Source organism: Mytilus californianus, unplaced genomic scaffold, assembly GCF_021869535.1.
Source record: "Mytilus californianus isolate M0D057914Y unplaced genomic scaffold, xbMytCali1.0.p SCAF_1, whole genome shotgun sequence".
In the NCBI taxonomy this organism is placed as follows: domain Eukaryota; kingdom Metazoa; phylum Mollusca; class Bivalvia; order Mytilida; family Mytilidae; genus Mytilus; species Mytilus californianus.
Genome location: NW_026262581.1, coordinates 73,036,806 through 73,060,798, shown reverse-complemented (window position 1 = coordinate 73,060,798; position 23,993 = coordinate 73,036,806). Strand labels below are relative to the sequence as shown.

At 32.9% G+C, this 23,993-nt stretch overlaps 1 protein-coding gene across 1 annotated transcript; it reads left to right on the top strand.

The window, feature by feature from the left end:
• The first annotated feature begins 414 nt into the window (after positions 1-414).
• Positions 415-5,873, top strand: LOC127737898 (NXPE family member 3-like). Its single transcript, XM_052248860.1, has 3 exons — positions 415-811; positions 5,086-5,388; positions 5,557-5,873. The coding sequence occupies exons 1-3, from the start codon at positions 415-417 to the stop codon at positions 5,871-5,873; spliced, it is 1,017 nt and encodes a 338-aa protein (XP_052104820.1).
• Positions 5,874-23,993: the final 18,120 nt, after the last annotated feature.

Sequence of the window (23,993 nt, the reverse complement as noted above, 5' to 3'; positions counted from 1 at the left end):
TATTGTACACGTTATATTATGTTAACGTTTAAGGTACCTTCAGATTTTAATTACCATTAGATTTACTCAGATCTAAAATAAATTATAATTAAAGTCACATGCGAGGCTAAATCAGAAAAATAAGGAGAAGCTAATGAGTCAACAACTTCAAAAGCATTCAGCACACATCGGCAGATTCAACAAGCTAATGTTAGATGTAGGGTAACGGAATCAGCCGAGGTTTGCCGATTGATTCAAAAGTGAGAGAAGAGGTAGGACAAAAGAAAACTTTGATCTTTTAAATATGTATTTGTTACTCTCTCTGTATATATTTACATATTATTTGATTATTGTAGATGTCAGATTTTGTGTTTTGGATACAAATATGAAACTGAAACGTTTACGGCCACTGACTTCAAGTATTATAAAAGATACATGAAGTATAAAAACCTAGATTTCGGTAAATCTCTTGTTTATTTGCCAAAATCTACAGTGGAAATAATAAACAATAAATCAGTTACGTTTACTACTGGTGATATTATAACCCTTAAAATAATCCTCCATAATGAAAGGGGTGACGTTTTAACTGATGGTGGTGATTTTATAAAAATTTGGATGACTGAGAAAGGCGCAGGTTCAGTGGGATATGTCGTGGATTATGGCAATGGTACATATATTGGAGTGATAAAGGCATTATGGAGCGGATCTCCGCATATCAAAATTTCTTTGTCATTTCCAAAAGAATCTATTGGACTATTTGTAAACTACATGTATAGGAATGGAATGTTGCGGACTTTAAAGGGAGTTTTTAAGAATGCACGTGGAGAAACTGGTAAAGGTTTATGTGGGATTCACACACTGACAAAACATGGCATCTGTGACTTTACATCATTAAATTATGGAATGCGATGGTTTTGTTCATTACCAGATGCACCCGGGTTCAAATGTTCAGACTGGAATGCCGTAATTGGAGATATGACAGTATCGACATTTACAAAGACACAGAAGCACTTCATAAGGTAATACATTTTCATATAAAATGAATTTTCAGCATTTGAGGAAATATTTTCGTTACATGGTGGTTGATCTTCGTTTCATTACACAGAACTATTGTATTTTTTTTAGCAGCGATGGCTGCTTGTTAATATAAAAAATCAATTTCAGTTTAAATGAACTTACTAGTCAAGGTTTAGATAGTTATCGTTAGAATTTACGTAAGACCTTCGTGAAGATATTCTATGTATTTGAAGATTCAAGGAGACAGCTAGCCAACCATCATAAAAATAAGTTTTATTACCTCTAACTTGTTTCTAAAAGTATCTCACATTGCTTCTATTTTCTTTGTATTGCTTGTGCCGATAGTTTCTCATATAAAACAACCATACATTTAGAGTATCATGAACGTAAACTATGTTTAATTGGTAAATTAATAAGTAGGGGATTTCTTAATCACAAATTACGTTATATCTTCAATAAAGATTTTCAATGATACAAAGAGTTGGTTTTAAAATTTGGCTGTACATGAAGAATTATTATAACAAAAGGAAATTCACACATTAATTTTACAGTTATGTTGTTTATAGAGAACGTATATTTAGAAACTAATTATCAAATAAATTTGCACGGTTCATCGCTACTAACCTGGATTTTGCATTTCTATACTGACAAGAACACGTATGGTCCTATACCCTGTCGATGCTTAAATTGTGGCATTGCATAATCATGCTTTTCTCAAACTGGTTATGACGTTTTTACACTAAATACGTTGCATGATTTATGATTGATATTTTAGTCTCAAAAGCTTGGTTGATTTGTTAGTTCAAATTAGTTTTAACTATTTTATTGTCTCACAAATCCGATTTCAATATTTGTGACGTCAGATCAAGGTGCCGAATTTCAGAAAATTCTATTGTGAGGAGAATTTGACATTCAAAAGGACATAAAGAATGGATCTGCAAATTAACAGGAAAAAACTTTGTGCATCTAATATGAGTTATGCAAATGCTAAACCAATCTGTACAATCTAAACTTGATCTCTTTCATTTTTAGCCAGGCATTTCTTGTTTCCTTAATATTAAAGATATTTTAGAGATGCATTATGTGTGTAATTTGATTGAAAAGATGTATTCATATACGTGAAGCCTTTTGTGATTTGCACTTGGTGACGGTTTGACATATACATTTTTTATATGGTCTTTTTCAAACATAGAATCAAAAATGTTTTTTTTATACTTGCAGTTCTACCAGTAATAAAATTATAAAGGAAATTAAAGTTGAAGTACATGGTTGTAAGTTATTAAAGTAATATGTACTATCTTATGCACAGAAATGGGTTTCTCAAAACTGAATCAAACCAGTACTCGATGTTGGCATTATTTGAATGATCATGTTTTACAAAAATGAATTGATCATTAAGTTATTTAAGTAAGTTTTAAGATACAACTGCTTTAAGATGTTTGTGTAAGATTGGCATAGCTGTATTGTTTAGTTTTTATGCCCCTTTCTTCAATTTCTTTTTGTCTATTTGACTCCCCAATCTTTTATTGTCTCGAGCATACCTGGTGGAAAAAAGAAGATACTAAAGTGACGATCACAATTCGTAAGTCGGATACAAACCGATAAGACCATAGTAAACATGGAGAGTTCGCAATTACAAAGCTGAAATCATCTCTTTGGTCGTAACTATTCATGGTATAATTCATGAATTGTATCAGGTATGCGCTCTGAAATCCGTATCAAACATTTATCAGTCAATCAGGTGTCAGGTTAGTACAGTTCATCCTTGTTCTTTGTTAACACGACCTGGTACGAATGAATAAATATCATGTGAGTACGGGACCGTTATGCCTAGATAAGATATTTTTTGAACATAAAAAATCGGACGATCGTACAACAGGCTGTCAAAATTTTCAAAAAGGGATGCCTATTGGGACTATTAAAATATAAGAGGAAAGAAGTTCATCGGCAGTAAAAAAATATCAGAAAAGTGCAAAAAACATAAGCTACCGACTATTATGGTGGACAGAGCCCCTTACCTTATAGATCCATCCCCTGCTAGGGAATTAATAAGGCATACTCACAAAATTATAAATGAGGGTTTATTTTCAGAAGTAAACATGGTAAAACTAATAGCTGACTAAAACTGAATACGTGTTTGATAAAATGGTATCTTTGTGAGAAATTAACGACTCTGTTACCTGCACATATACCAAGACAAAATATTGTTTATTTATTTATTAAACTTAAAGGAAATACTTTTCAGCATTTTCACCAATCTTATCATCTGAAGCCATTTTTAATCTGTATTAAATGTATAAATTTTGCCATCAACATTTCGGTGTGAAAATCATTTCAGATTGCCGGCAAATTGACCAATATGGCTGCCAATACTAGAATCAACCACCAACTGGGACTTTTAAAAAAGATGTGATTTTAGCAAGAGGGACCTTTGACCTGTTGACCCCAAAATCAATAGGAATCTTCTCCTTCCCTATATCTTCCATCTGTATCAGTTTCATTTTAAAGGGCAACTCAAGTAACCATTTCAAAACTACTTTCCCTCGAAAAATGTTTTTTGAAACAGTGACCATGAACTTCGACCTTGCCAATCCATAGAATTTTTTCCCTTTACTATATGTTCCATCTGTATAAGTTTCATTCCAATCAATCAAATGAAACGCAGGTTAACACCCCGAAAACATTTTTCCAGTTTCTCAGTGATCTTGTCCTTTGATCAATTGACCCAAAATCAATTGATTCTTTTCCTTCCATACATCTTCCATCTGTATAAGTCTCAATACAATCGAATTAGGGATGGTCAAGTTATCATTAATCAGAAACTATTTGTTTTGTACACATGGACGGACAGAATGGCAAAAAACGATAACCATACACAAAAGAGTTCGTGGAACCTTGAATAGAATGTTCACATACTAAAATTCAATTAAATGTACGATCCTTTCAAAACCAATTGATCATGATCATACCATTTATATAATTATTAAAGCATTTAGTCTTTTAGGGAGACTTAAATTGTGTGTAATAGTAAACTTTAATGACAATTCAAATCGTCCGTTTGTATTAAGGGTTTTGTAATTACCACTTTAATCGTTTCTTTTTTAGGTATTTAAATATTCTTCTCTTTAAACACGATAGTCTTTATCAGAGAGTAAAAGGATTTCTGGTCAAAACAAAAAAAAAGAAAAAAGACAAGTTGTTTATGTTTGTTTTGGTACCATATTCTCTATAAGTGTACGTAAGATTATGTGTGGCATTGTCATTCCCGTTAAGATTTGTGATTCTGAAATGGTTAATATTGATTCACTTATAGGGTCTTTGCATCGGCACTAAACACATTTATTTAAAAACCAGTTGTTGGCATGACACGGGTTATGTTCTTCTCATATATGTTATGATGGTATGATACTAAACCCCTAACGGGAAGGATTGTGCCTGATATTCATATGATGAAGACATAATCTTTCAATCAGTTTAATTGAAGTCTGGAGCTGGCATGTCAGTTAACTGCTAGTAGTCTGTTGTTATTTATGGATTATTGTCATTTTGTTTATTTTCTTTGGTTACATCTTCTAACATCAGACTCGGACTTCTCTTGAACTGAATTTTAATGTGCGTATTGTTATGCGTTTACTTTTCTACATTGGCTAGAGGTATAGGGGGAGGGTTGAGATCTCATAAACATGTTTAACCCCGCCGCATGTTTGCGCCTGTCCCAAGTCAGGAGCCTCTAGCCTTTGTTAGTCTTGTATTATTTTTAATTTTAGTTTCTTGTGTACAATTTGGAGTTTAGTATGGCATTCATTATCACTGAACTAGTATATATATTTGTTTAGGGGCCAGCTGAAGGACGCCTCCGGGTGCGGGAATTTCTCGCTGCATTGAAGACCTGTTGGTGACCTTCTGCTGTTGTCTGTTCTATGGTCGGGTTGTTGTCTCTTTGACACATTCCCCATTTCCATTCTCAATTTTATTACTCTGTTTCTACATTTCAATGTTTCGTGGTGTTTACCTTTTGTCATTGGGTGTCTATTTCTGGGTATTTTTCTTTTTCAGCTTTTTGAAAAGATATTGATTTTTTTATTGCAGATAAAACCATAAACCACCCAGAGTACTCCTGTAGACAAATAAATCCTTCAGTCACATGGAACATCTCGTCCCCAGTTGGATATGTTTATAATAAAACATGGCATAATCTCTTATGCCAAAACACAGTTGAACCAAGTTATAACAGGTATTTATCCTGTCTTAGGAACAGGGAGATTTACATGGTTGGAGATTCTACAGTGCGACAATGGCTTAGTTCAATGGCTGAGATTTTTAATCTTGCACTCTCGGTTAAACGGACATCAGCTGCTCTACGAGGCTATCATCATTTAATCAAAGCTTGTAGTAAAAATAAGAGAGACAATATTACTGTTACGTGGGCTCCGCACGAGTTCCCATTTTTCACTTATAAACCTAATGCGACAATACATCAGTTTAAGCCTGCAGGATATCACCTCAACGTAATAAGTTCTAAAAATCCGATCGTAGTACTGCATTGGTATCTACATATAGGTCTTGTTCCATTGTCAGTTTATGAAGAACATGTAATGAACGCTAAAGATTCTATAGTTAAATTCTTGGATCGTGTGCCTGGCGCAAAAATATTCATTAAAGGCCCACATAGCTTAGAATATAATAACGGTGTTCCATATGATTTTGTCAGATATTTGCAGGATAAAATTATATTCAAGATTTTCGATAATATTAAACATAAGGTTGTGTATTTAAACGAATGGGATATGACAGTTGCTTCCGAAAGTAAAGCTATACATCCTTCGAATGATTTAATACATCAAATGGTACAGGATTTACTGTCTTATATTTGTTAATATTTTTAACTTACAGACTATCCTTCTATGTGCTATAAGAATAAAAAAAAAACATTGATGTATTACATTATTACACACTTTACGACGGATAATAAGCAGGGCACAAATATATCTAGTTAAAACACAAGTCTCCTAATAAACTACCTTTTAATGTTGTTATATAAATTAAGGGACGACATCAAAAGTTCAATGTAGGATAAAAAAAAACTTAATTCACATAGTTTTTTCACTGACCCCCACCCCCCTCTTAACTTAATTTGGGAAAAATTGATTGACCAATATGGATATATGTAAAATCGATTTTGGATAAACAAAACTTTCAGCAATTTTAACCCCCCCACCCCTAAACTATTTGATTTAAGTTTTTTATCCTACATTGATCTTTTGATGTCGTCCCTAAGTCTGTTGGATTTCCTTAAATGCATTTTCAGAAATTTCAGCATATTCTAGCTTTGAAATAACATAAATACGAAGACTGAGACACTTACACACAAAATACATTTTTTTAAAGTGCAAAAAAATGTAAAAATGCATATTTTTCTTCCAGATACAGAAAATAATTATTTTGATTACAGATGTCGATCGATGCAAAATTTACAAAAACATGCAAAAACTTGCAATATTGTGATTTTTAAAAACTCAAACATAGAAATTTTCGATTGATTAATTGGTTGTTTTAACACCTATTTCAACACACTTGGCTAAAACATGGCGATCAGTTTATTTTATGGAGGATAAGTTCATCAAAGATACCAGACTTATCATTTTTAACGCCAGGTGCGCGATTAAAAGTCATGAAACTTAGCAGTGGTGCTCGAATTAATACAATTGGAATGCCAAATTACATAGATTGAAGTTGAAGTGCATCAAAAACCAAAATTCTGAAAATTTGTGCCAAATACGACTAAGGCAGGGCAGCCAGAATGTACGGAGAGTATCATCGACCTTCGACAAAAACTGTCAACCCTAGTCAATTAAGATCGGAGTCTTAACACAACTTCCCACGAGCACGACATATAAGTTTTAACAGGCTAGTGATCACTGTTGACCACCGACATTTTTTGGAAATGAGAATATAAATGCTAGATAGAAAATAGAATAGCAATATACCAGAGTATTCTATGATTGATTGGTGTTTAACGCCACTTTCAGCACTATTGGCTATTTTGTGGCGGTCAGTTTTTATTGATGGAGAAAGCCGGAGTGCCCGGAGAGAACCATCGTCTTTTGGCAGGAAACCTGACAATCATTATCAATTAAATATTAGGGTCGAGCGAACCTGTCACGTGCGGGGTTCGAACTCACAACCTCAATGTTAAAGACAAGTGATACAGTAGTTGAACTACTTAGACAACTCGGCCACCAAGTTGTCTATGCATTACATAATTCACACAATAGAACTTTATTCAAAATGGAAAGATTCTTAATTTGTCATTCGTCTAGTATATCACTGGTAAACAGTGGAGTTCGTCCATGGTGCTATAATCAAACAATTGGAAGCTCAAATCAAATGCCAAAGATCATTGAAAACCTCGCCAATGAATCTGCATTGTAAGTTTAAATGACTGAAAGTAAAAAAAAATTGCATTTTGTTTATATTATATTTATAACATATGAATGGAACAGAATAAAAATCAGTTTACTGAATTTCTGTTTTCATGTTTAAAAGGTTAAAGTTTCACGACAATCGTTATCTGAAAAACAAAACTTGTAAAGTGTCGTTTTTTAAAAAACACGTTTTAAATATAAATTTGAAAAAAAGTCACATTAACAAAATAAAAGAAGAATGTGTTTGAGGACACGAATGCCCCCGCTCCAGCTTTGCATTTTCCAAGTTAAAAAGGGGCATAACTCTAGAACAGTAAATGACTCACAACCCAAATTCAATCTCTGTCTGCATGTTGCGGTTCTTAGCATGAGGTATGAGACAAACGTAAGTTAGAGTGAGGAAACCAAAAAGAAATTCAATTTTCCAAGTTATAAAGAGCATACTCTAGAAGGCAGGTAACTCATTGCCCAAATTCGAACTCTGTCTGCGAGTTTTAGTTCTTAGCATTGTGTTTGAATTTCATAAAATTTGCATGAGGCAAACTTAAGTTAGAGTGCGGAGACGAAAATGGGACAGACGGACGGAAGAACGGAAGGAAAGACGGACCGACGGTCAATGGTAACATGTAATGCCCCCGTTGCCTACGGTGGGAACATAAAAATGTTGTTTTTAATTATTTACAAACAAACAAGTAACACTAAAAGTAAAAGTGCGTTTACTTTCAAGTCAATGAATAAATAAACGGGTGACATTTATAGGACGACAGGACTCTCTTATAACGTTTTGTATACATTACCATGAATTTACGTTTCGTGGTTATACATTTGCAGTATATGGCTTAACCTTGACATTTAATGGTTGTGTCTTTACTTAACATGATTTTGCATAGACGTGTTGTATTTTCTTGAACGTTTTGTATATACGTAGGTTTCCCGTTACGTTGTGTAGGTTTTGCCGTTACGTTTTGTAGTTTGCCGTTACTTTATGTGGGTTTGCCGTTCGTTATACAAGTTTTCCAACGGGAGGGATTTTGCTTGATTTTCATATGATGAAGACATAATCTTTCAATCAGATTAATTGAGGTCTGGAGCTGGCGTGTGAGTTACTGCTAGAAGTCCTTAGATTAATTTATGTATCATTGTCATTTTGCTTAGTTTCTTCTGTTAGCTATTCTAACATCGGACTCGGACTTCTTTCAAACTGAGTTTTGCTGTGTGTATTGCTGTGTATTTGTTTATTTTACATTGGCTAGAGGTATAAGGGGAGGGTTGAGATCTCACAAAACATGTTTAAACCCGCCGCATTTTTGCGTCTGTCCCAAGTCAGGAGCCTCTGGCCTTTGTTAGTCTCGTATGTTTTTTTAATTTAAGTTCATTTATATGTTTCGGAGTTAAGTGTGACGTCCATTTTAACTGAACTAGTACACATTTTTGTTTAGGAGCCTCCGGATGCGGGATTTCATATACAACTATACCAGTCATAATTACGTTCGATAACTCTGCATGTTACTGGTTTAATTAGGATTATGAAAAATTTACTGGTAACCCGTGTGATGAATGATTTAGAAAATTGAAAAATATAGCTATTTCACCTCGGGGTTTCGATTTTTTTTTTATTAATATAAAATAATACCATAAAAAAATTTCTATAAGAATCGGACCATACTAATCTACATAAGTCTTGTCAAAACTTACATTATCTTACATTGTGATTAGGTGCCGTGTTTGTTTTCTTGGATCACGTTGATGACTTACTATCTCCTTAATCAAGTTATGTCCTTGGGTATTATTAGAGTGACAATAACGTGTCATATTTAATTGCAATATAAACAGTGAAATTAAATTGTGTTATTTGCATGGGCAAAATTAGTGTCGAACATCGTCTACGTTTGAAAATTGTTTGGTCGCCATTTTTTTACGTAACTTCGAAATTTTATCAAAACAAAAAGCATGTATCCACTTTATCAAAGAGGCAAAATATTTGATTCTATGCTGCTTTAAGGTAAGACAAAAACTAAAAACGCATGCATCCAACAGTTTTTTGATTTTCATCGTACAATATATATTTTCACAAGTCGACCTACGCTGTCAACATGGTCAATGTAAACAATGCATGGTTGATGCATATAAATCTTTGTTTTGAGTGCGAGAGAATGTTTCTAATAAATATATTAAATTAAAGGTGAAATAAGAAATTTCTAAAAACAATAAGATACACTTTAATAAATATTTCACAAATTACTTTTTAATTAATTGCTAAATGAATACACGTTGTGTCTTTGTTTACCTTCGACATCGGCCGCCATTTTCAAAATATTGTTAACGAATGCCAAAATGTTAACTTTTCAATCAAATTTTGAAGCAAAAGGTTTGTTACCTAAACTGATTTGGATTTGGATTTCATGTAAATGAATGTGTTGTCGATCTTTTTAGGGGTTGGAAGGATATTATTAACAAATAATAAGTTGAGAAAATTGATCATATAAGAAGGTCCCATTGCAATTTTATTGAGTTTTAACGAAGAAGTCAACGGAGGCTGTGTGGTTATGTCACCTCCATTTTCAAACTTAATTTGAAGCAAGAAATCATATTTCTGAATTAAAACTTAAAACATATTTAATTGTAAAAATGAAAATACTATAAAACGCGGGGTTGGAAGGTAAAATACACAATGTAACAAAAAAGTTATGATCATTTAATCTATGTAGCCCGTTCATTTTCATTGATAATCAATCGGCCATTAACGATATACAACTGAATTGTAAAAGTCACGTGATGACCGCGATAGTTGGATATGTTCTCGCTGTGTTGAAGAGCCATTGGTGGCCTTGCGTATGCTGTTTTCATCATTACAATATGTAGTACCATGGGTACTAGGGTACTAGAGGTCATTTGTGATTTGTGCTTAATAAAGATTTTTTTTTTATTTTATTATAACAATTACAATTAGTATACAGGGCATGCTCAGTTGATTATTTCTTCCTTAAGCCAAGTTAAGGTAAAAGTAAATAAAGGCAATAACAAATAGTGTGAAAAAACCAACACCACAATTAGAAACAAATCTACTTTGGGCTAACCTAAAGATACATATCACGGGGGACCACTAAGACACTTGCCTTCAACCTATCTTTGCTACTTATTCATTGCATTTAAGTGTAAGTTTGTATGTTTACATTATTGTTTAATTATCTTCTCTAGTATCTCACAAATTTATAAATTTTATTTTTAACTCTTCGTTTTGAGAAAATAATATGGTGACATCTGCGAAAAGAATATGATATATGCGATATTGACGAGTTTATGAACTGTCCTTTTTAATCTGTTTTTAAATAAATGAATAATTTATTTCAAATTTGTAAAATTTGTAAATTGTTCATCAATGTTTAACGACATTTTAGCACACTTAGCTAATACATTGGATTGTCGGTCAATTTTTATTGGCGGGGAATTTCGTCATTTTCAGCAAAATTTATGAAAGAGGGTACAAGTTTTGAGTAGTCAACTCATTCAATTTTCGATCAAGATCCCTAGCACTTTACAGAAAGATTGTACACACTTTGAAAGTGTGCACCTGCTAATATGGGATTGTTTGAAGATTGTTTTTACCTTTTTCCGGACTTGGGAACTTACTAACTTTTCAGCAAAATTGACAATCTTCATGTAATTGCAACTACATTGTAAATATTCTATAATAATTAGTCACAAACATGTTTTTCGTAAAAGTTTTATTATTTTAAGTAACAATAGTAGCCAAATGTTATGCCGACTGTGTTTAAGGTGATAATTTATGTATCATCTAAGTAAAAGTTTGAAGCAATCGGGTCTTCATAACCGCCTAGCGTAATTTTGAAAGAAAAAATTGAAATCAGTAAAAGCAAGATTAATCAGGCTTCGCAGATTTAAAGACCGCTGTTGCATTTTAGTATCTGTGCAGTATAGTGGTAGCTGGTGTTTTCAATCATAGTATTTTTGACGAATCGGGATCATTCATTTAATATTCCACCCTTTGGAAGATTTTCATATTTTTCATTTTATTTCAAGTAACAATTTTAAAACTGGTTAACATGATTTATGTACACGTCTTCTTATAATATATTTTGTTATAATATTATTTTTATTAAATGAAACGTCCGATAAATAAATATTTGTGCCGATCAAATGTTTTATTTTCGAAACTCGGGGTGCCGAACTTTTAAAGTTATTTAAAATCAACACAGTGATTAAAAAACCCTATGATACCAGAATGAGAATAATTGCATTCTTTTAGTTTTAAAGCAAAACATGCATGTGAATGACCTGTGTACAAATGTAAACACGTAATTTCGAACATATGAGCACTCGTACTGCACGTAATTATGATACTACATAACGTAAAAAGCCTGCATAACATAAAGACAAAACCGAATCACGTAAAGATATAACAGATTAACGTGAAGCTAACACCAACTAACGTGAAGATAAAACCAAATAACTTTAAGATAAAACCGTATAACATGAAGATATAAAGTAAAGATAAAACCAAATAACGATGAAAAAGCGTTATGTAACGATATACATGTAACAGATTAACATGAAGATAAAACGATTACCGTAAAGATGAAACTGCAAAACGAAAAATTAAAACCGACTAATGTAAAGATGAAACCGTCTAACATTAAGATAAAACCAAATTATGTCAATATAAAACCACATAACGCAAAAAGAAAAAAGAATAACGTAAAGATAAAACCGAATAATATAAAGATAAAACTGTCTAACGTTAAAATAAAACCGAATTAAAGATAAAACCACATAACGCAAAAAGAGAAAAAGAATAACGTAAAGATATAACCAAATAACGTGAAGATAAAGCTACACAGCGTAAAGACAGAACCGTTTACCGTAAAGGTCAATCCACAAAAAATCCAAAACAAATCCAAATAGCTGGTTTTAAAAAGAAAGTTAAAGGAGTCAATAGGATTTTTAATCGAAAAATATTAGAATAAACTGATTATCAGCTGACATCATCTACACTATCAGAATTATTCCAATAAAATCATTATGTAATAAAACTTATAATGTAAAGACAAAACTACATCACGTAAACTACAAAACGTCAAAGCAAAACCACGTTACGTAAAGATGCAACCATAAAATGCAAAGGTGAAACCACATATTGTAAGTGTATAACCACAACACGTAAACTCGTGGTAAAGTGTAAAAAATGTCTAAGACAGTCCTGGGGCTCTTTTCACAAAAAAATCTTAAGACAAAAATCGTCAGTTATACTGAAATGTTCATGACTTAAGGGTAATTTTTTTCTTAAGACTTTTTGTGAAATTGACCGCTGTTGTCCAAAATGTCAAACGTTTATTTTTTCGTGGCGCTTTTACTTTTGGCGTTACTCTTTTGTGTGTAAATTATTTACAAACAATATTTTCTAGTTAATGTGACTCTTTTTATATGTATATTCCAAACATGAATATAAATATCAACACTCTAAGAGTTTTCTGTGTCCAAGAAAAGAGGGACGAAAGATACCAGAGGGACAGTCAAACTCATAGATCGAAAACAAACTGACAACGCCATGGCCAAAAATAAAAAGACAAACAGACAAATAATAGTACAGATGACACAACATAGAAAACTAAAGACTAGGCAGCACGAACCCCACCCGTCGTGTTGCTTATGTTATTAAAAATCCGGTAAATAGTCTAATTCAGTAGGCCACATTCGTGAAAATTCTCGTGGAATTTTAACCTTTTAAAATTAAAAACAGAAATTTATTGAACTGGTGTTTTTTTTTCTATTGGCCTATTCATATGTTGCAAATACAATATAATCAAAAAACAAATGTTTGCACTCACAAGCATTTTATATCTACAATGCAGATTTATATTGGTGTGGTTTTCAATGTTCTTTCATTTGGCATTTGCTTTAAACTTCGAATTGTTTGATTATAGCACCACTAATTAAGTTTATATTCACGAAACGCGAGTCTAGCAAACTGAAGTATAAACTTTTAACAGTTTTTATATGTTTGGCTTCCACAAACACAAACTTTCATCTTTACAAAATTTGTTGCATATCCATATACTTACATTAACAATAATATTAACGGTACCAATTTTACTGCACTGGATGCGCATTTCGACAATACAATACAAGTTTCTTAAGTGATTCTTGAGGCCAAAATATTTGAAAATCCAAAATGTACTGAAAAATTGAAGAGCTGATAAAATACAAAAAAACGATAAATAATATTATCAAAGCCGGGCAAGGAAAACGGAGCTTTGCATATGGGAGACTACTTATCAATATACTTGGTGTTGCATAAAAAATAAAATATGGTTAACCTTTCGAACCGCTTTATATCTTCCAATGTTAACTGGTAAACATCTTTTTCTGGTACCTCTTGGTTTCTTGTTGATCTGTCTCGTTCATGTATTTTCCTTTGAATATCTATTTACTAATCCCAGATCTATATGGACTTGTTATATATAAGTTAATCTGAATATGTTTCAGTCATAACTAATATTAGGCAGGTGCTACCTTATGTGCTTTCTACATTGCTGATCGTTAATCAGATATACAAATTTGCGGGAATTCGACCGCTCCTTTAGGACATTTTACGAAGGATCAAGAACCGGAAAAAAGGTTCTCACGCAGGCATTTTATTGAAGGTCTTTATGTTCGTTATTGGCATGACCAAAATCGACTCTTCTACCATTCCTGCTCTCTTTGGGGGCCTAATGAGAAGCAGGTACAAACCAACGAATTCCCGAAAGTTACTGTTTGTTTTTTCCTTTACTTATCATAAAACTTTTCGTTAATCAGATTTTAAATTTGCGGGAAATCGTATGGTCCTTTTGGTGTAATTTGATACAAATTTTAATTTCCTCAATGTCAATGACTTTTTGTACCAATTCACATCTATTTTGTACATCATTGTTGGTATCATAACACGTTTTATTATTTTTTAGATTTAAACACAAAATTATCAAGTGTTATTATCTAGCACTAGGTCGATATCGCTGTTTATGGACTTCTAGTTCCTGCTGGAATCTTTTGCTAATCAGTCGTTGATTTATAACATACTTGTCATATATTCTCCGTTGATAAATTAGGAAGTAAAGAAACGAATACTTTATTCATACGACCTAACAAAATCGGACTTGAAATCTGATTTGACGACAATGCTGGTTTAAGTATATAAATATTCCCGATTAAATAGTTTACGTTTTTATGAATCCGGAGTCAAACTACTTGATTAAGGTCATTTTAAATCCAATTTCCACTCACATCGGATTTGATATAAAAATAAGGAGATGTGGTATGATTGCCAATGAGACGACTGTCCAACAAAGTTCAAATTAAATGGATGTAAGCAATTATAGGTAACCGTAAGTCCTTCAACAATTAGAAAAACCAAAACCGTATGGTCGGCTATAAAAGGCCCCGACATGAAAAATATGAAACGATTTAATTGAGAAAACTAACGGCCTAATTTATAACAAAACAATTTACGAAAAAAAATATGACAGACATGAACAAACGACAATCACTGAACTACAACCTCCTGACTTGGGACAGGCACATACAGAATGTGACGGGGTTAAACATGTTTGTGAGCGCTCAACCCTTCCCCTAACCTGGGACAGTGGTGTAACAGTACAACATAAGAACAAACTATAAAATTCTGTTGAAAAAGGCTTAACTCCTCAGATGGATACAAATAGAAATACATCTAACAAACACACAGAGTGGACGTGGACGGGTACTTAAACATCCCCACAATTAAAAGATACTAAGTACAGATCTGAGAGTAATCGCAGTTACTGACAGTTAGTTCAAAGCCAATAACAACTAATAAATAACATGACCTTGTGCAACGCCAAACTATAGGTATCGACAGATTGTAGTACCGTGAAAGTACATATGTGTAATATTAGTATGGTTTTATTTTACTGATAGCAAAATTAATATTTATACCAATAAAAACAATATTCAAAGATTTAATTACAGTGTTGAATAGGTAACCTTTTATAATAGGTTTATTTAAAGGATTGATAAGTTTACCAGGATCGTATTTAAATTTCCTGGCTCGGTTTACAACATCACCGTAAAATTTAGGATGTGCTATTCCGTTTGAAATAAGTTTTCTACAGGTACAGCCAAACTTGCATACCATATCTTTGTATCTATGGAAGAATTTAGTAACGGTTTTAAGTAATTTGTGGTAACGAAATCCCTGACTTAATAATTTACTAGTAATACATAGATTACGCTCATTGAAATCCAAAAATTTCACTACAGACACGAGCATAGCGAACGAGTTGGGATATATAAACACCGTAAGACGGTGCCAAAGGAATATTACCGTCCAAAAGGGAAAATTAACAATAGGGAAGTGTGGAGAGGTTTTTTGTTATTTTATCGTTTCTTTAAATCATGATATTATATTGTTTAAAAGTAGATAAGTTAAAGAGGCCGAAAGCCAAAGCTTTGAATTAGGATCATATTTACGGGATGAGTAGCCCTAAGTAGTGCAGTTGAAGAATTCTAATAAAAGCTGTAGTTAACTGGCCGAGAACACAGTCGTATCGTTGTGTATTTCTTTAAGGCAATACATTCAAATAAAAAATCGCTCCTGTTCTATCTCAAACAGATTTTACTAGCTCTGAGTCTAGAATAAATATACGTTTGAACGCAAAGGCATATTCTTATCCAGAATATTTCAGTGCGCATGCTATTTGTTTACTTTTTATTTGGGCCATGAAATCACATGCATGCACGAATATTCAGTCGTATTAGGAATTGATTCTATAATAACACTAGCTCAATACAGAAACTCTTGTGAACGCAAACTTAATTCAAGTCCTATATGATAAATCAAGATATACATTGAATTTCATAATATCCGATTTGTATCTACCATGTGTGTGAATAGAATAAAAGATTGTAACTCCCTCATGCAAAGTCGATCGCAGTTGGATTGTAAATTAGTTACTCTTGTTATTCTCTTAATATTTCCAACTTCCTCAGGCAAAGTTTTTTTTTTTTATCTTTACACAGGCAAAGTTGACCACAGGTGATTTGGCTATTTTTTTAAGGTTAATTTTGGTTCAATAGCTCCTCACGTATTCAAATATTCATACATCCTTGGCTTTAAATATTATGCATAACAAAGGACTTACTATCAAAATCAAATAAACAAAAATTCGATTTTCTTAATTACTTCGCATCTTAGTGCGCGGCTATTACTTTCATACGATATTCACGCCATATTGGAATTATTACGTAACAAATATCAGGTCTAATTGGTTGCCTTATGATGTGGGAAAGATTCTATTGGCTAGAATGAGATATAGAATTGGGAACATATCCCGGACAGGGGAAGATACTAAATACGGATGAAAATTAATTACAGTATGAGTATACAAGATCCGGTCCGATACCCGATCACAGAATAATTTGGCCTTTACTGTTTTACCTTGCTACCTAATGTCGCGTCAACTTCATACTGATAAATAGGCTCAGGAAGTTAATTTTGATTAATTGATAATTTTAAATTGATAAGGATAAATTGATGTTAAATTTGTATTTGATAAGTTTCATTCGTTGTTCACGCCATCTTGAAATCTTTACAAATGTCGGTTCTGATTGGTTGGGACTAAGGTTTTTTTTTTAACCACGAATCCCGACCAAACCTACTGTTTAGCAGTGAGCAAAGATCCCAGGCTTGGGTTCTTTTGGTTAGAATGTGATATAGAATTGGATACATGTCCCAGATGGCAGAACATTATATACGAAGAGAAGGAATAAAATTACAGTATGGTTATTCAAGACCCGATCACCATTTATTGCTTCATGTTGACGTATTACTAATTTATGATACTTCGAAGCACTCAGTGCCTCTTTTTTTTAGAAAGGTCAACCTTCTTTCTGTTAGATTAAGATTATTAGATGATATCAATAGTCAAGTTATACGATATTATTGCGATCATTTCAAAACCGCATTCTATCTTCGGAAAATAAATAGTAAGATAATATGTAACAGCACAACATTAGAACACACCTAATATACATTAAAAAAAGGAGAACTGCACTGTTTAAAAATTTTACACCAGTTGAAAGTTAATTATCTGCATACAAGTAAACATGTTCTTATGTCCATCGTTGTCAAGAAAATTTTTTTTTGTTTACCAGAAGTTAAATCAAATCACTTGAAATCAGGTAATAAAGTAGAGCAAAGCAAAAGACGTCAGGAAAATTTGTAACAATTTTATTTCACACTGGTGGTTGCTGTTTTCTAAAATTCCTTTCAATTTTCATTAAAATCATCTACCTACTGCTTCAAGTTTGTACTTTTGTACAAGGTTTTAGGACAATGTCTTATTCGTTGCTGTTTTTAAGTGTACGCCTATTTTTACAGAATCCTACATGGTTGTTGTGGTCTGTTGTACTGTTCAATACTTGTGATGGTTCTTGTTATTTTTTTGATTTATTAAACTTCATTAAGTTTGCTAAAACTTGATAAACTTAGTTAAATTTTGAGGATTTATAAAAAAATGAAAACAAAGCAGTCTTACAATTACCAATATCATACCGAAGATAATAGAATTTATGATTTGATATTGTGGGTCCCTGTATCCCAGGACCACCACACAAAAACTTACGAATCTATGTTTCCCCGGATTCATTTAATTGGATGCTTCATTTATTGTAAATAATTAGTTATCTAGTTATCTATCTAATTATCTTTTTGTAGTCTGCCAATATGAAAGGTGACTACGTTTAATTAATTATCTATTTACTATATATATATCTTAATTATTTATCTATTTAGTTATCTAGTTATCGTGTCGTAGTTTGCCAATATGAAAGGTGACTACGTTCATTCAAATATCTATTTACTATACATATATATATCTTAACTGTTTACCTAGTTATATGTGTTTATAATTTTATAATAAAGCTGTGGCCAAATACTGCCAATATCGTGTTTCTAATCATTGCGCATCAATAATAAATGAGAATAACACTGCAGTTGGTTCGCTTGAAGCACTTTTCTAGATTTACCTTCGTCAGGAACGTTCAAACACATATCATTACCGTATCACCATGGTGATACGGTCTGATTAGTCAGAGGCTGGACGTCTGGAATGTGGTTAATCTGTTAACGGTATCTCATTGGTTATAAATAACATTAAATGGCTGCATCTCAGCTGCTTCCGGGCTGCTTCTGGGGGAAGTGAAGGATATCTTAACGTCTGATTGGCTATTATTGAGTTGAATGCATTATATGTCAACGCGTCCGTAAGTGGGATCGGATAAAAATCATGATAGTAGGTCATCGGTAGAAACTATAATGAAGTGTTCAATTGCTATTATAATTTAAGCCAAATTTAGTTCACGAAGCCCTGTCAATTTGAGCAAATAATATCATTCTGTGATGATGAAATTTATGTTATCTTGAAATTTTGTTGCAATTTTGGTACAAAGGTGTGTATTTATGGATTATTAATGTTCTTTCAAAAACAAAACAATAAAACATCTAATCTTCACTTTATAGTGCGTATTGAAACATATTTTGCTATATTTCTTCATAAACTATAATTTTAAATAGTAAATACACAAAACGTGTGCTCTATGATTTTTCATTGCTTGAACATATTGATTAGAAAATATTCAAATCACGGAATTTACCGCATTGATACGAAGGTGTCCTTTCGTTTCCCCGCGCATTCACCGCTTCATTGATTTCTGATGTAAACAAAACAGACAATTGCCGACAAACAGCTGATTAGAAGAATAGAAAACAAACAAGGTGAGTAACATGGTTGCGTGTGTGCAAGGAAGCAAACACCAAGCATCACGGTTTAGTTATGGGCAATGGTTTCAGTGCACTATAGTTTGTTTAATGACCCCTCTAGCTGGACGTCTACGACTATAGATAGATGAAATTAAAAAAGGCAGCAATGAGCAATTTGAATTAATATGCCTGAAAACCCAAGATACTTGCAACACAGCTAGGTCCCAAATGATGTTCGCATGTGGGGTAGACAGTTTAATGTACTCGTACATGATGATTTATTCTTTAGAGTCGTTGTACACCCCAGGCGGATCCAAAAGGGGAGGGGGGCTGGGGCCGCCCCTCCCCTTGGTTGATTATATAGGCCCCCCTTTATGAAAAGTCCTGGATCTGCCACTGTACACAGTGGCGCTCAGCAGTCATTGTTAATTGATATATCAACAGCACTGAGAACTGCATTTGACAAATGTTTGATATAGATAAATCCAATTCTAATTTGTTCACATTACAATGTACAATGTATCAGGTCTTACAATAAGTATATTTCGTCGTGATGATAATTACTATTTGCTTTGATTCACATGCTCGAGATAATCAAGGTTTCCCATTTTCAGATGGTGCTGCTATTTTGCTAACCTTTTCAAATCTGAATGAGCTGATACTATATGTATAATCATCAATATACAATGGTGCTGAGTTTAATCTATCGGCTGTATTATTATAAGTATTCGATATTGGCAAATCGAACTGACTATGTAAAGGCTCTAGTTTATGACTTGGATGCGTTAACAATGATGGTGGTTGATAAGGAAATCCAGATCCAGGATGTTAATCCAAAACCGAACAGGTATTTTACGTACATGTATATATATTAGAATTCATCCTCCTGAACATAGTACCCATATATAATAACCGTACACCTAATCGCTTTATGGAATTCTGTCCCAGCTGACCTGAGAATCTGTCCCGCTTCAACCATTGACATCATACTACAATCACTTTTCCATTGTGGTGTCAGATATTTTGTATTATGACGTCAAAATTTTACGTGAACCTTTGTGATGGCCAGTAATTGCAAACAAATAGCAATAAGTAGGATTCAAAGCAATCTTTAATAAATCAAATCTAATGAAATATTCTTATATATATAGATGATCACATGACATCATGAACATAGACGTCGCTTTACTAGTGCAGAAAAAAAAGTTTTCAAATGCATCTATTGAAAATAAATTATTGCATGTCTTTCATAAGTTCTGCTTTGGACATAACTGAATAACAATGCCGAAAATAATGGAAGCATACATTAAGGTAAATTTCTTTATTTTTCACATAGCATCTGACAGCATTGAATGATACGATATGAATCAGCAGATTTATCCTTGTTTTAGAAGTTCAACGAGAAGTTATATATTTTACTTAGTTGGGTGGGTAACATAACATTTATTTTGTCATTATAATATAAAAAAAGAAGATGTGATATGATTGCCAATGATACAACTCTCCAAAAAAAGACCAAAATGACACAGAAATAAACAACTATAGGTCACCTTATGGCCTTCAACAATGAGCAAAGCCCATACTGCATAGTCAGCTATAAAAGGCCCCGAAATAACAATGTAAAACAATTCAAACGAGAAAACCAACGGCATAATCTATGTTTGCTCATCATTCATCATGAAAACAATCACATTACAAATCATTTTAGGAAAGCACTGTGTAAGCAGACATTTCAGGAAGCAACAAGTCTGTAGGCTGACTGTATATTATCTGAACAAGTTCATTTCTTGTCAACTTCATAATTATTTCAAACATTTTAATAGATGTCATTCAAATTTGGTCTATGACTTTTAGCTTAATATTCTTGCTTTTTCAAAGTCATGTTCATTTATTTTTCAACTGCGCCCAGAAATATGCGGTTGCCTTTAATTTCAGAAAAGGATTTAGGGTAAGGCAATCTGGGTTTCCCATCTTAAAAACTTCATTTAATGTTAATGCAGACATATTACTTGTTCCAAACAAAACCTTGTCAAGTTTTGGGCCCCCGGGTACCCCTTCTTTCTATAATTCATCCTACATCTACTTTGTTGCTTATTTGTTATTTGGTCTATGAATATCTGTCTATATATTGACAAAAAAGTCAATGAAACCACATTTTGATGGTCCCACAAAAATGTTGATAAAGTGTACATTTCATTTTTTTTTTCTAGCTCCTCTCATATGATAGCAGTACCTTTTTGGTCACTATTCTGTGTTGCGTCTAAATATTAATTGTAACACTTTAAAGTGACCGAACAGGTAAAACAAATACTTCTCAAGAAACAGAAAAGGAAGACTACTTGGAACAGCACCAGACTATGTATGAATAAAAACTCAGATCGGAATAGCATGGATGATATATTTATACATTTTGTACATCATTGTGAATAAGCAAGGAAAGCTACAATGTATTAATAATGGTGCATTTTTTTAAAGTTTATTGGGTTTTTTATTCATATTCTGTTAGAATTTTCACACAATCTGTCAAAAAGGCAAAACTAATTTTACTGAAACTTTCAAACAATATGAGAAGTGGTTCATTCACCAAAACACTCTTGCGATTCTGCAAAAAAAAAATCATGCATGATTTTGTGAATGAAAGGGGAAAGAAGATCCTGACACAGTGCACCTGAGCATGTCAATTGCGAACTGACCCAATAATTTATATATCACGACCAGTCAACTGATACTGACATTATCAGAGAGTACACATCAAAGGAAAAATGCACAAATTACCGATAGATTGTTAAATATGATATCATAGAATTAAATATGTTTTATTACAAAAAAATGTGTTCTCAATCTTGTCGATAGATATAACAGAATGTCATATCAGTACCAAAGACAACTCTCCATCCAAGTCACAATTTGTAAAAGTAAACCATTATAGGTTGAAGTACGGTCTTCAACATGAAGCCTTGGTTCACACCAAACAGCAAGTTATATAGTCCATATCAATCATGACAATTAACATAAACAAACAAAACAACTATCGCTTACTAATAATCCTGACTATATGTATTACATGAACTTGTTGCCATCAGAAATGAAAATATAAATATTCCAAATAACAAAAGCATATGCTTACACATGCAACCATATATAAAGCACTAAATGATAATACCAATATGAAGCTCTCATCTATAGAACTTACAAAAAAAATGTCAAGATTACAAACCGCAACAAAATAATAAAAAAATATAAGAAGCCAGCTGACAACATGTTCTAGAAAATTATTTGCATTTAATATTTCATTCCAAATCCATTACCACAAAACATCTTCTTACAGTTATACTACATCTGGAAATTAGTAATAACAACACTTAACCTGTACCTTCAAAACTAATTGCTTCTTCTAAGACAAAAGCCAAATGAGATATTCATCACTTGAAGTGCTCCAGCTAGAAATAGAAAGGGGCAGGGTGCCAGTGAAGGGCAGGGCACTTTTTTATGATAGGAAAAGGCACTTCTCATTTTTTTTGTCTACGTTTCTGTGTGTATCACGAGTTCACTTTTCTTTTACTGTATATGTTGTTAATAAAGAGGCATAAGTTGTTGTTTTGATTATTTACTCTATCAATTTTGCATTAGAAGAGTCATTCATACTACATGTTCATAAAACATGGCAATACACATTCATACATCAGATCACTATTAACCAAAAGAAGCGAAATAAACTTACTATTCTCCCCCCCCCCCCCCCTTCCCCCCTTGGATAAAGGCGTCCTAGAGGGGCGCAATTGAAGGCACCCAGGGTGCGGCGCCCTTCTAATTTGGGCTAAAGAGACCAATGTCTTCTATACATATAATATGCAATATTCTCATGTTCGAACGGCCAACTATAGTAGTCAGAGGCGGATTTAGAGAGTTTTGGGACCCCCCCCCCCCCCCTTTCGTGAGAAAACTTTGGTTGATCATATACATGTAGTGAATCACTGAAGCATGACTGGAGCTGGCCCCCTCTTACGAAAATTTCTAGATCTGCCACTGGTAGTCCATTTTGTCTAGCAGTAATCCTCAAAAGTAAATAATACGTTTTTCTTATCAACTTGATTATAACCTTGCTAACTATTACATAACTGTCAAGACACAGTATGCATGTTAAAACTACTTGCATTGTCATAAAGAGTAAACAATCATATTCCACAAAACAAACAAAAAAGTGTTTGTATCGTTACTTTAGCTATTACAAACCATATATAAATATTATCATATGTGACTATCAAGCCTCCTTCAATGATAACCCTGATTCACCAATACTACAACTAAAATCAAAAACCAGGAGAAAAAAGACACTATATATTCTAATGCTTGGAGTGCAAGATTCCAATAAAAAACTCCAAACCCACAAACCGCCAATCTCAATACATGTATAAGCAGCTAAAATACGGCAAGCTTTTTAGAAAAGCTATTACTTGTTATGAGTTAACCTTTCATAAAAGGTATGGAGCGCTTCGCAGTATCATGAATTAACGTCCACTTTTTTTGTGGTTCCTTTTCAGAAGATTTATTTTATTTATTTATTTATTTTCGGATACTTTTTCTTAAAATAAATTTCATTGTTATTATGCGACATGATAGGGAAAAGGGCTCCGTTCCTATGATCACCTATAAGTAACTGTGAAGGGAAAATGTAACATAAAATAGTTAATTCAACAAATTATTGATTACAATAAGTAGCTTATATTCGGATCTCCTTTATTAGACTGACATCGTTAATTCGACTGAATATTTCTACT

Bases quoted from the DNA above. Each gene is read 5' to 3' on its own strand.
- LOC127737898 (XM_052248860.1), top strand. From the start codon at position 415: ATGAAGTATAAAAACCTAGATTTCGGTAAATCTCTTGTTTATTTGCCA. The intron at 812-5,085 runs GTAAAGGTTTAT...TTTTTATTGCAG, and splicing joins GAATGCACGTGGAGAAACTG to ATAAAACCATAAACCACCCA. The intron at 5,389-5,556 runs GTAAAAATAAGA...ATCTACATATAG, and splicing joins TCATTTAATCAAAGCTTGTA to GTCTTGTTCCATTGTCAGTT.